A 12182-nucleotide genomic window follows, 5' to 3' on the forward strand; every position below is an offset into this window, starting at 1 on the left:
TGAGTGGCTATTTTCGTGATGAATTGTTGTAACCATTCACACTGGGGGGGGGGGGGGGGGGGGGGGGTATTTTGTGTGTCTTTGGACACTGAAGCTTTGTTGATTAGAAAATTGGCCGTTAATGATGTATTAATATTTAGAGTCAACCCGACTTCTTCAGCTTGAATGAGAATCGCTGTTTCCACGGTTGCACTTTTCACGAACGTTGCTGCGAATTTTTCCGAGGGCAGAGAAATAACTGGAGTTTGAAAGGTGGAGCATAAGGAACATAATGTGAGATGGAATAAAGTTTAAAGAAACAGAAACCGGTTAGATGATTTAAAGGACCGGCGTCCGTCTCTGACGACATTTGGGCGTTTTGTCTCGTCACATGCGAACAGGCCTTTAACGTGCATCCCATTCGTCTGGTGAACATGGGAACAGCGGACGCTGCATAATGGAGACTGTTTGAGAGGAAATGCAGAGGTCTGTGGATGAGAATGGCCCCTGACGTATGCGACACGGTCTGCCACTGCCTTCTTATCAGTCCCCATTCTTTTGGGAATGTGAAGATTGTTTTCCTCTCACGTCTAATCATTTAATTTAAACCTTTATAACATTTCCTTTCTGCCACGCGAGCTCTCTCCGGCTTCGCTTCTGTCATAACTAAGCTGATTGCGCCAAATCACGAACCCAAATCAAATTAACACCTATTGTTAATGACCGCGGCTCTGCCCCTGCATGAAAGGAGCGCGCAGCCGAGATAACGAGGAATTCAAAGTCACCATTTTGACATGGAAAAACCAGTGCAGGGATGAGATTTCTTCAATATCACTGGCAAACATGTTTTGATGTGCTTAATGAATCAGTACACAGCAGTTTCAAAGGATTTTAATTAAGATTTCAAATGCATACCGAATGTGACTGTTAATGGAAACGAGTTGCTTTCGCTGTTTATTGGAAATTGCTGTTGAAAGTAACTAGTTTTCTGTTGTATTTATTATTCCTCCCCTTAATCGACTGCTGGACATTTTGGGCCAGCAGATGTCTCAGAGCGATTGGACAGCAGTTAAGCAGCCTCCTGGTCACGTTGGGCGATAATTTATCTCCATCCCGCAGTGACACCATAATAACATGCTCACACCCTGCTGTGGTTCTCCTGATCCACTGTCAGTCAAGCACAAAAAGGCCCGAATTCATTAAAAAAAAGTGGAGCCGTGTGGGCTCTTCAAACATCAGAAGTGTTCCATATGAAAGGTGAATAATAGATCAATCAATAACATTGTATCATCTTTTCCTTCCTTAGTCATTTCATGCCCCGTACTCTAAAGCAATAAACCCGTCTAAAATGGCAGGGGACTACTTATTCAAGCATGTATTTTATACTTTCTTGGTATAGTTGGAAGGTGGCGTGCAGAATTAAAAAAAGGAAAATCTCAGAAAATCCCTGAGCTCCTTCTCAGGCAGCAAAATAATTGGGGAGGAAGTCCCAGTGGTAGCCCCCACAGTGCTGGAGCCTTGGCTACAGACAAGCTGAAAGGGCCATGGTGGTAGATAGGACGCCTGTGTGTGTGTGTGTGTGTGTGTGTGTGTGTGTGTGTGTGTGTGCACACGCGTATACAAGATGTGGGCTGCCTGAATAAACCTGCTGTCTTCCGAGATTAACTGGTTGTCCAGGAAACCATCTGCTTCCCAAACCACCACACAGTCTCCATAATGCCAGGAACCTTTGAAATCCGACCACGGGGACGTGCTGAATCAACCACTACCTCTGGCAGACGTTTCCAGGAGGATCTGGTCCTTCATCAGAAATTCTGAAGCTCTTGTGTAATTAGCAAACATATTTGGAATAAATAATTCCAAAAGAGATTCTACAAGCATAACACGACTCAGAAAAGTACAATTTAATTTCCATACTTACAATTGCAGTTACATGCAATAGGGTTCAAAAATACGAGTTGAAAGTCCACATAGACAATTTAACTGATCAAACATGCTGTGTAATTACATATGATTTTATCTACAAGCACCAAATAAGGCTACAAACTTTTACAGTATATAGAGTCAGTGTTTATCACCAGATAGAAAAAGGAAAATCAAAGTTGCACACTGACTCTGTGCACGGAGACAAAGTGGTCGTGTCCTGATGTGATGATAAAACGAAGATGGGTTGCAACTATTCCATTCACCTGAAAGAAAAAGCAATGATTATCTCCTGCATTTACCTTTAAAATAATAAATTCTCACTTACTGGTAAAGTATTTGACTGAAGACATCCTGTTACATGGTCAAATTCTGCAAGAAATTGACCGTTAATTCCAAAAAAAATACAAACACTTATGTCGTTGAACCAGAACTACACAATGATAACCAAAGAATGAAGATGGGCTTCAGATATCGTAATTGCTGTGTGTGTTCTGGGCTCTGTAGAGACACGGGGTGTGAATATGGACGAGGAGACTATCCCCGTGTAAATCAAGAGTGCAATAAAGATGTGTGGTGACTGCCTATTTTAATGAGAAGATGAAACTTATCTGTGTTTTACTTGATTTTGGTGCATAAATCACATTGTAAAATGATGCCTCACCTTTCTCTGTAACAGACTCAAACTGAGAAGCACTTTGGGAGGTGTTCTTCTCTAACTTCAGATGCTTGACTGCAAAAGTACAAGAAAACAAAACTTTTTAGGTTTGGGTCAAAGCTTTTAGGTCTTGATTTTAGAATAGTTTTGAATAAAGAATATAAATAGTATAAGTTTACTTTGTTATAAGTAAGCTTCAAATGCTTATAAAATGAATTTGATGTGCATGTATGTATGTATGCGTGTGTGTGTGTGTGTGTGTGTGTGTGTGTGTGTGTGTGTGTGTGTGTGCACCATTGTAACTGTCCATTGTCACGGCAGAGATATTGGTGGAGTGGGTGAAGCCAATGATGAACTCTTGTGGGAATAAACCGGTGGACATCCAGAAGCTCTCCGTGTTCCTGTGATGGACACGTGGATTAAACCGGACGCATCAACTACAACAACTACAACAACTACGACAACTACAACAACTACAGCGCCACTCACCCATCAATGATATTCTCCGGAGGATGCTTTTCATCGCTAGAAGAAACAACAACAACTTTGGCACCCAGCGAACGTAAAGAGGGATTTTCCATCTTCTAAAATTACGTGTTTTCCAAACCCAGCGAGCCTGGCTGCAACAGCTGTTGTCTACGACGCCATTACGAGTCGCGAGCCGCTGTCGTTGCCAGGCCAACCGCCGCGTCGCAGGATATATACGTCACCTCAGGCTGCAACGTCATAGTTTTCGACGCACGTTGTTTGTTCGGTAATTTGGGCACTTGGTGTGAAATTTTCACGTCTTCACATGGCGAATGACGAAGAAGTGCTGTTTACACGAGGGACCGGGCAGGTTCGCTGTTTGTACTGTTGAGAATGAGACCAAAACATACTTTTGCGGGCATCAATTGGTGATAGTACGATCGGAAGCTAAGCTAAACATATCCAGATTTTGCTAAATTTAGCGTTAATATATGTATACACACATATATTGTGAAAAACGAAGACGTCCTAAATAACTGCGTTTTGGTGCGTTTGGCGAGTAATGCAATAAGCTTCACCGATCGAATTAAATCGATTCCTTTTTATGAAGGTTTTGCATTTCTATAGACATCTTACGCTAAAAAAATATGTGAAGTGGTGAAGAGTAACTTGGAAATTGTGTTTTTTTTCCGTCCAGAGCGATGATTCGGATATATGGGATGACACTGCATTGATCAAAGCTTATGACAAAGCTGTGGCATCCTTCAAGGTATAGTATTATAAATGTGTGGTGCACGAACAGCGTGCTTGTGGTTTAACTGTGTCCATTGTGCTGTGCACTAGAATGCTTTAAAGGGGGAAGAAGAGCCACAGGCTTCTAAGAGAACTGAGCCAGGTAATAAACGCAAGAACAACAAAAAGAACCAGAGTCGGAAGAGAACCAACGCTCAGCCAGAGATGGGGGTGTGTGAATCTCAGACAGTTTAAATTTGTGCCTCCGTGGCCTCTTCACAGAGAAGAAGAAGCCCCTTTTCTTTCTGTGTGAAATAACTGAATTCCATTTGGTGTTGTCACAGTGGCAGGTCGGGGACTCGTGTTGTGCGTATTGGTCAGAAGATGGGCTGATCTACCCAGCTACCATAGCCTCCATCGATGAAGAAAGAAACACTTGTATCGTGGTGTTCAAAGGTTATGGAAATGAGGAGGAGCAGAACCTTGGAGACTTGCTTTCTGAATTTTCTCAGGTTGATGAGGAAACAAAGGTTGGTTTTTTGCATTTTTAACCATAGAAAACAAATGACAGTTATTTTTAACCTGGTTGTGGCACTGATGGCGTGAGTAAAGACTTTGGGTTTACGTTCCAGGTTAGGAGGTATTGGTTAGATGACACATGATATCATTATTGCAAACGGCTCTCTACCGTTCAATGTGGGCTGATCTGGCACAAATCTCACCTAAATCACACTCATTTTCAAAGCTTTTTTATTGATATGGGGACATTCACTCATACAAACTTAAGTCTTCTTTCAAAAACAAATATTTTAGGAATCCTCCACAGTGTAATTAGGTCATAAAAATTAGGATAATGTGTTTGTACACTCAAGGTTAAAGAGACGGAGTCATCAGCGGAGGAGAGTGACATGTCAAACACGTCAAGCCTCCACAAGCAGCAGCCCTACACCAAACCTCAGAAGTCGAAGGCTCCCAAAAAGCCTCCACCTGTGTGGAGTCCGGGTTTCCCAGGTGTTCCTCCAGGCCCACCTCCACATGCCTTCAGACAGGTAAGAGACCTTTGGTTTATTCATCACACTCAGTTTCACTTCTTGGTGTTATTGAGACCCTCGTGAGTTCTCACACCCGCTTTATTCTCCTCTCACCAAGGGAGAGAGCAAGCAGTCTGGTAGTCTTGGGCCGGTACCCCCTCCCTGGCCTCCCATGATGCCTTTCGGCCCGCCCGTGAGTTTAGATTTGTTTAAAGCACCTAGTAATGCACAAATAAATTGGCCCGTTGCTCCTTTAAGCTGCGCTGCGATTACACTCGTTGTGTTTCAGATGATCCCTCCACCCCCGATCGGCGCTGACATGGTGGACGATGAAGCCCTGGGCAGTATGCTCATCTCCTGGTACATGAGTGGATATCACACAGGCTTCTACCTGGTATGTGCACCAAAGATCTTTGACTTGGTGAAATATTTGCAATATATGTGGATCCTATTCTTCTTTTCTTATACAGGGTTTGAAAGAAGGCCGCAAGAAAGCTTCCAACTGGACCAAACCGCACCACAGATGAAAGCAAATAAATGTTCCTGTTTCCTATGTCGGGCTTTTCTGTACACTCAGGACATCAGCAGGACTGGCTGTGGCTTTCATGCCATGAAAAACTTACCGAAGTGTGTTTGCTGCGAGGAGAGCCTTCATTATTTTCTATTTGCTGTAAATAGATAATAATTTAAAAAAAAAAAAAAAAGAAAAGTGCCTAAGCAAGCGAATACTCTTGTATGTTGAAATTTTCAGACTTTTTGTAAATTACATTTACGATATACAATTTCTTGTGGCACCTGAGCTGATTGTTAGCTGTAGATGGAATGCTAATGCTAATAAATCCCGCACAGGCTGCTGCCCTCTGGGGTAACTCAAACGTGTCGACGGCCTGCTTGTGTGGGTGGTTTGTTCAGAGGAGGATCCAGGAAAGGTGCAACAGCCTCAATGATGCGGTTGTAATGGCTGGTCTCATCCAGCAGACGTCAGCCTGTTGTGATGTGCTCTCATCTGGGGTGGAAACGTGCAGATTTACAGCTGAGAGGAGGAGGAACTCTTTCCACTTCTAATTAAATCTGCCTCAGACTTGTTTCTCTTGGCAGCCAGAGTCTGGCTTCACTCCCTTCGGTGTTTCCCACTCACAAACTAGTGGTGCCGTATCTCTCATCCATGCTCTGACCTCCCAGAGGTGCTCCCTCAAGGCTGCACCCATCATTTGCAACTGGGTGCGTATTTTCCCGGGTTTGACTAAAGACCGCGCCACGTTTCTGCCATCTTGTTCTCAAAATAACTGGTAATGGAAATGATTGAAGGGCCTCCCGTTGAAACTGCTGCTGCGTTCCGTTATTAGAGCGAAGGCCTTCAAAATGGCTCCGGCAATGATTGAGGTTTAGTGCTGTAAGAACAGTGAAGGAGGCTGAGCAATCATTACAAATACTGTCTGCACGTATATTTTTAGAGTACAGAAAAGTATATGTTACTATAGTGGGGGCGGCCACAATCATCCTGCTCCTCAGGCAGCAAACTGAATTCCCAAACTTCCCAAACTTGCACCCACCGCTCTGAGTAAATGATCCTAATCTCTGAATGCGTGTGAGGGTTTGTGGGATCTTACGATGCTGTTTTTCATGCCACGTGATCTTCCTCCAGTGCTTCATGGCTCTTGATTTCTGAGCAGAAAGCCGTCCTTTTGTCCGTGCTCCTCCTGCGGTCTGCATTCTTCCAGCTGGAGCGGCGGTGCCAGAGGTCCATTTGACTCTCTGCAGTCTCGTCTGTTGTTTTCTGCCGGTTATCTCTGTGTTTGCCTGGGCAAAAGAGAGAAAACAGGCGAAAAAAGAGAAGAAAACAGGTTGCAATCGGGAAATATATGTAGTTTGTGGGATTTACAAATAGCGTATGCACTATAAACGAAGGCTGATAAACCAGACCTATCTCCCCCGGCAGATGGGTTTAAAATCTGCTACAGCAAAGCCTGCACATAAGCTCATAGCCTGAATGAGGAGCACCCTGAGCTGCCCAAAAGGCTCGCTGGAACCCTGACTTAAAAGAAGGGTTCGCCCTAGCTCGGGAAAGCACTGTTTCCCTGTACGACCGGCTACCCCCCACTGAGGGGCATGTAAACACAATCTGCATTTCACACGGTAGTTTCTCAGGAAGAGGGGCCAACATCTGAGCAGGATCATACTGCTGCATGAGATTCGGCGCCTTCAGCTATTGACTCAAGCTCCTGACATCAACAAACATCCTGCTTTTAAATGCAAGACTTGGGGGGAGATTAGAGAAACGGGGTCTGCGGAGGCTTCTCCTCCACAGAGGCCGAGCACCAGCCGCCGTCACGGCTGCGTGGAGGCAGAACAGCTCAAATAAAATGGGAACAAAGTTGGGAAAATGTTTGATGCGACGGGCGCCGATAAGTCCTGACGGGTAAATATGTTTGCCCAGACTTCGGTGCGTCATAAACCGGTAGATTATTGTGCATGTGGCGCTGAAGCGAAGTGGGATTTTGTCCTGATGAAGCGACCACAGACACTAAAATTGAATTTTCTGATTGGTGCACAGATCCCTGATTCCAGGATCACAGCCTAATCACCAGCCTGCCAGGATTTTCCAGAGGGGATTTTCAGGGCAAATTGCCTATTGAGTGTAAACGAAGGTGGGTCTGATATAAATGGCAGAGAGATCAGAGTGAACAATGTCCTGCAATTATAGCAGCCTCGTTATATTCAGGCTCGGCATTTCAGCCTGGGCTTACAAGTCTTTTTAATTTACCTGTAGCATTCATTCTTCTCACGGTGCTTTGAAGGGATCGTTTCAGGTGACGGTGCAGGTTTGGGGTTCTGAACCGATGAAACGGGCTTTGTTCCTCCACAGGTTGGTTGATCAGCGCTGAGTGGAGGCGACATGGAAAAGCAAGAGTAAGAACAAGGTCTGCTCCAGGCTGTGCGGATGTAGTCGCAACTTCACAACACAAGGCCACTTTATATGACTCTGGACCTCTGTAGGAATCTATATGCAGAATCCATAAGATTCTTTTAAACAAACAGCTTAAAGGCCAAATATAATCATTGGCAACTGGATCCGATAAGTGCAACACTATGTGATAAAAGAGTTAATGTTCGACGCACACGTTCCTGAGCGGCTTGCTCAGGCCTGCAGAGCTCTGGGAGGTTGTGCAACATCGAACCTCTGCAGCAGAACACACGACGTTCGTGGCCAGCAGAGGTCTCCGGATCCGGGACAGGGTAAAGTTAGACTCCAGCTGCACCACATGGGACGTCGTTGTCACTGGGGGAAGAAACGTGAAGGAAACGAAGGCGGAAAATGGTGGAAGTGTTCTTCCCCGTGTGTGGAGCTGCTGCCCCACATCAGAAGAACTGAGGGGTTCTGCTGGGAGTCGGCCCCGGTGTTCTGAGCTGCGCAGCCCGGATCTGCTGCTGCTGTTGGCACTTTTCGGGGCGAGCTCCCACTTTAAGAGCGATCAACACACTCAGGACCGACGGCGAAGCCGCCAAGAACCGGAAACGATGTTCTGCCGAAATCAAACGGCGCGAGCCACCGTGGCCCGCGGCTCCGCGCTCGAGATGGAGATACGGCGAGGGCGCTTCAGAAGGAGCGCTGTTCTGGACCCGTCTCAGGTACGCGCACACGCACACGCGCACACTCCGAGGGTGTTTACTGCTGTGATTGATCCCTCTGCCTCTACACACAGTCTTCTTTGTGTGGCATTTTAATTGCATTGCTTTGGAAAGTCGTGTCGTGTTGTGTTTAGGTCCTCAAGTTAAAACTGTCACTTTTCACACTGGTGGGGAGCAGAGTGCAGGAAAAGCATAGGACATTTTTAATTATAGGAATATGTTGTCCATCCTTGCCTCCTCTTGCCTTTTAAACATTTATTTTCACCCTTTTAACTAATCTCAACTGTCAAAGGCGAGTACAGAACTGTAGAAGTGGAGTGTTTTACATTAAGGTCAGCAGTATCCACATATGTAATAACGTGCTCCAGCTGAAGGGAGCCTGGCTCCTGCTGGATTCCCACTGGATCCCAGCACACTGCTGATACCAGTTTCAGTGAACTCTTTCAGATTTCCATGTGGAATGCGCACGTCTTGCAAGGGCACAGTCCAATTTAAAGAACGTGGGGCTAAATTGAGCCCAGGTCACAGCTGTGACCTCCTCAGTTCTTCATCACTGGGTGAAAGCTGCTCGTCTTCATGCACGTTTCCCTTTCCTCCTCGTGATGGTCCTCACGTCAGCTTCGGCTTTAAATAAGTCTCTGTTTGTCAAGCAGGCAGCAGAAGCAGCTTTCAATTTAAAAACCAATTACTTTTTCAAATCTAGGCTGTGCAGAATAATGACCCCGTTTTAAAAAGTGATTTATTGTCTCTTTTATTCTTTTCACTGACAAACACACGTTTTATTGCGTAATCTAGTTTTATTAACAGTTTTCAGACTGTCGCTGCTGTAAATGCACACTGCAGTTTCTTGATGTGCTTCATTTTTGGAGGTCTAGAGAATTTTGGGGGGGTGGGGGGTGAAAATGCCCAAGTGGGGGGTCTTGGTGGTAAGTGAATACTTATGGAATGTTAATGGTGCAGTACAGCAAAGAGGGAAAAACGAGGGTATCGATGTGATCCTCCCTTCATCCCCCAGTTTGTGTGTGTGTGTGGAGACGTTGTTGTTCTGATGTGCGTCGGCTCTTTGGAATTCATGTCACAGGAAAACACCACTGAAGTCGGGCTACCGAGCACCGTGTGTGTGTGTGTGTGTGTGTGTGTGTGTGTGTGTGTGTGTGTGTGTGTGGTGTGTGTGTGTGTGTGTGTGTGTGTGTGTGTGTGTGTGTGTGTGTGTGTGACTACAGAAAGTACAAAGAGGCTCAGCAATTTCCCTCGCAGGCATCATATTGAAAGATGAGCCGGGAAAATACCAAGAAAAGGGGGATGAGAGGAGCCGAGCGAGCTGGTCTGGACCTTGATTCCACCCTTGAATCCTCCCATTCCCCATCTTTAGTTTGACGTTTTTATTTATCGGGGTAAAGATTTCCTTTGCCTTTCACAACAACCACAATCACAGCTTCCTCAACTCTGTAATCTGCTTTCAACAGGTTTTCGTCCCGGATTATTTGATGTGTCTGCGTCCTGTTGCCAATGCTAATGGCGCTCTTTCAGAGAGCCGGACCCTCCGCCTGGCTCCCGGGGCTGGAACCGCCTCGGTGCCACCCCTGAGCAAGTCTGTGGCATTTCAATGAAGCTAGCTGCTGCGGTGTGTGATTTTAAAGATGGTTATCGCGGGCGTGTGTCGGTTCTTCTGAGCCTGGTTTGACCACGACTCAAAATTGGAGCCCAGCTGATCACGAACGGTTCAAAATGAGTTTTCCTCAGGTTTCTATCATTACCTGTTGAATATGCATTTATATTTCCCACATAGCTCAAAAATGAGAATAATCCCAGCAGATCATTATAAGCCTTTACAGTTATTATACTTTGTATGTTTAATTACAGAGTAGATCAACATTAATAGTGTCCACTAATGTTTTCCTTCAAGATTAATGCATCATTTCTGCAGTTTAAACCGAGCTGGTGCTGCTGAGGCAAACATTGGAAACACATCCGTGGACTCTGCATCTAATTAACCGGCTCTGTTGTGCAACTATGGGAGAATTGGAGCTGTGACCTCCGGGAAGCTTGTTTTTCGTGTGAATATCAATCACACGTCTCCGTCTTCTCGAGGAATCTCCTCAGCTCGTCCTCTGAGCTCCACCGGTGCTGCATCATTCTGCTCCGTGCACGGAAAATAACTGACAGTTTAATACGGACGGAGCGTGTTGGGAAAAGAGGAATTTGCAGATCACTGAAGGATCGGGCAGGAACTTTACACAACGGACGTCTTGCAGAGTTGCACCTCAGTGGAGGAAAGGTGTCTTCAGAAATCCCCCAGAGCGTCTCTGCGCCGTGCGGCATCATCGCCGCCGCCACCGCCGCCGTTTCAGCCGGGGGCACTGCGGCGCTCGGAGAGATCAGGACCAGTGTTGGTTCTTATTGTCTGGAATGTGTCTGTGCTGCTCCTCAGTGTGCTGAGGGAAGGATAGTTCCTGCAGGCTTCCACCCGCTCTGCTGGGCAGGAAGTGGCGAGGACTGTGTTGGACATGATGACACACCCATCTACCCACATGCTATTTAAGCCCGGCATATGGAGTGTATGGTGAGGTCCTGAAGCCTGTCATTTCTGCTGAGTGAAAGGGTCTAAGCGCCTGGTGTTCTGCCCTCCTCCACCCCGGAGATCCACACGTTCGCCAGAAGTATTTTGGTGAACCATGTGGTGACTTTGGTGAAGCTTTTTCTGGTCATGTTGTTGTCGCCTGTGTGTAATATTTATTCAGACATTGGGAATAGAACATGCCTTTTGATGGTTACAGTCCTCGTTACTATCTAATGATCCTTTTGAATCATTGTTTGTTCATCATTGTTTGGGGTTTTTTCCTGCTTCCTGTTGTGTTCTGATGCGATTTCCTGTGTCTCCCCCTCTCGCTTTTCATTGGCTGTTATTTTATTAATCAGGTCAAAAGGATTTGCTGTTGGGTCGTTACTCAGGTCACCTGATTGCATCTTCATTGACTGGGAATGAAGTTGGGGGCAGGTCCGTTCCCCTCAGTCTGATTTGTGTCTTTAACAGTTTTTTGTGTTAAGAATTCCCGACAGTTCACGACTCGTGCACACTGGCGCAGCCTTTGTGGGGGATGTGGTCCATAATCCTGCCGTTGTCAGAAGCCCCCTCGAATATCGAGAACAATGTGCCAGAAAAACTAAGAAGCTCCATCAATGACGCCACTGAGATCAGAACCTTTTTCAAGGAATGCCAAAATCTCTGTGGACCACAAGGACAATTGTCGAGCATCACATGGTAGCCTGGAGGCAAGCTTAGTGCTGGGGCATGAAATCCCAGGCTATAGAGCTCAGAGGCCTGGGGGGGTGGCGGGGGTGGGGGTCCTGAGAAATGTGTGCTGTCTTCCAGAGTTGCTGATTTCCAATATTGTGAGAGTCGTCAAGAATGGATCCAATAAAGCACCTGTAGGAGAGTTATAATGAGAATTTCTAGTTCCCTAATTGGTGTGAGACTGCCCTGTGTGTGTGTGTGTGTGTGTGTGTGGTGTGTGTGTGTGTGTGTGTGTGTGTGTGTGTGTGTGTGTGTGTGTGTGTGTTGTGTGTGTGTGTGTGCACCCCCAGGAGAGCAGGGGCGTTGCCAGGGAAACGCTCCAGCTCTCAGGGATGTTAACTAGGTAATGTTTAACTTTTTCCATTAGCTGTTTGGGTCCCACAGGAGGAACTGGACCTGATGAATAGTTTCAGCTCAGCAAACGCAGCGTCCGACTATCGTTGCCTCTCTGGATGAGGAGTTATTC

At 46.0% G+C, this 12182-nt stretch overlaps 3 protein-coding genes and 1 long non-coding RNA gene across 5 annotated transcripts in view; 2 read left to right on the plus strand and 2 right to left on the minus strand.

Moving 5' to 3' along the window:
• Nucleotides 1-1868: 1868 nt before the first annotated feature.
• hspb11 (heat shock protein, alpha-crystallin-related, b11) lies at nucleotides 1869-3243 on the minus strand. The gene is made up of 5 exons (XM_057034062.1): nucleotides 3050-3243; nucleotides 2855-2961; nucleotides 2567-2635; nucleotides 2231-2274; nucleotides 1869-2168 (listed from the first exon to the last, which is right to left on the minus strand). Exons 1-5 carry the CDS (start codon nucleotides 3139-3141, stop codon nucleotides 2076-2078), a joined length of 405 nt encoding a protein of 134 aa, XP_056890042.1. The 5' UTR covers nucleotides 3142-3243; the 3' UTR covers nucleotides 1869-2075.
• smn1 (survival of motor neuron 1, telomeric) lies at nucleotides 3243-5344 on the plus strand. The gene is made up of 8 exons (XM_057034053.1): nucleotides 3243-3398; nucleotides 3726-3797; nucleotides 3872-3991; nucleotides 4105-4290; nucleotides 4633-4809; nucleotides 4910-4984; nucleotides 5081-5185; nucleotides 5262-5344. The coding sequence occupies exons 1-8, from the start codon at nucleotides 3354-3356 to the stop codon at nucleotides 5316-5318; spliced, it is 837 nt and encodes a 278-aa protein (XP_056890033.1). The 5' UTR covers nucleotides 3243-3353; the 3' UTR covers nucleotides 5319-5344.
• Nucleotides 4494-8109, minus strand: LOC130526416 (uncharacterized). The gene is made up of 3 exons (XR_008950733.1): nucleotides 7971-8109; nucleotides 7556-7672; nucleotides 4494-6591 (listed from the first exon to the last, which is right to left on the minus strand). It is a non-coding gene; the product is annotated as an uncharacterized LOC130526416 (long non-coding RNA).
• Nucleotides 8017-12182, plus strand: part of rtkna (rhotekin a) — a 39185-nt gene continuing 35019 nt past the window's right edge. For both annotated transcript variants that reach the window (XM_057034044.1, XM_057034047.1), the window contains exon 1: nucleotides 8017-8421. In XM_057034044.1, coding sequence (XP_056890024.1) covers nucleotides 8311-8421 — 111 coding nt within the window. In that variant the 5' untranslated portion in view covers nucleotides 8017-8310. The remainder of the gene's footprint in view (nucleotides 8422-12182) is intronic.

Source organism: Takifugu flavidus, chromosome 5 (genome assembly GCF_003711565.1).
Source record: "Takifugu flavidus isolate HTHZ2018 chromosome 5, ASM371156v2, whole genome shotgun sequence".
NCBI lineage: Eukaryota > Metazoa > Chordata > Actinopteri > Tetraodontiformes > Tetraodontidae > Takifugu > Takifugu flavidus.

Bases quoted from the DNA above. Each gene is read 5' to 3' on its own strand.
- hspb11 (XM_057034062.1), bottom strand. From the start codon at position 3,141: ATGGAAAATCCCTCTTTACGTTCGCTGGGTGCCAAAGTTGTTGTTGTT. The intron at 2,636-2,854 runs GTGCACACACAC...GTACTTTTGCAG, and splicing joins GACAATGGACAGTTACAATG to TCAAGCATCTGAAGTTAGAG. The intron at 2,169-2,230 runs GTAAGTGAGAAT...TTTTTCTTTCAG, and splicing joins TTCAGTCAAATACTTTACCA to GTGAATGGAATAGTTGCAAC.
- smn1 (XM_057034053.1), top strand. From the start codon at position 3,354: ATGGCGAATGACGAAGAAGTGCTGTTTACACGAGGGACCGGGCAG. The intron at 3,798-3,871 runs GTATAGTATTAT...GCTGTGCACTAG, and splicing joins AAGCTGTGGCATCCTTCAAG to AATGCTTTAAAGGGGGAAGA. The intron at 4,291-4,632 runs GTTGGTTTTTTG...TGTACACTCAAG, and splicing joins AGGTTGATGAGGAAACAAAG to GTTAAAGAGACGGAGTCATC.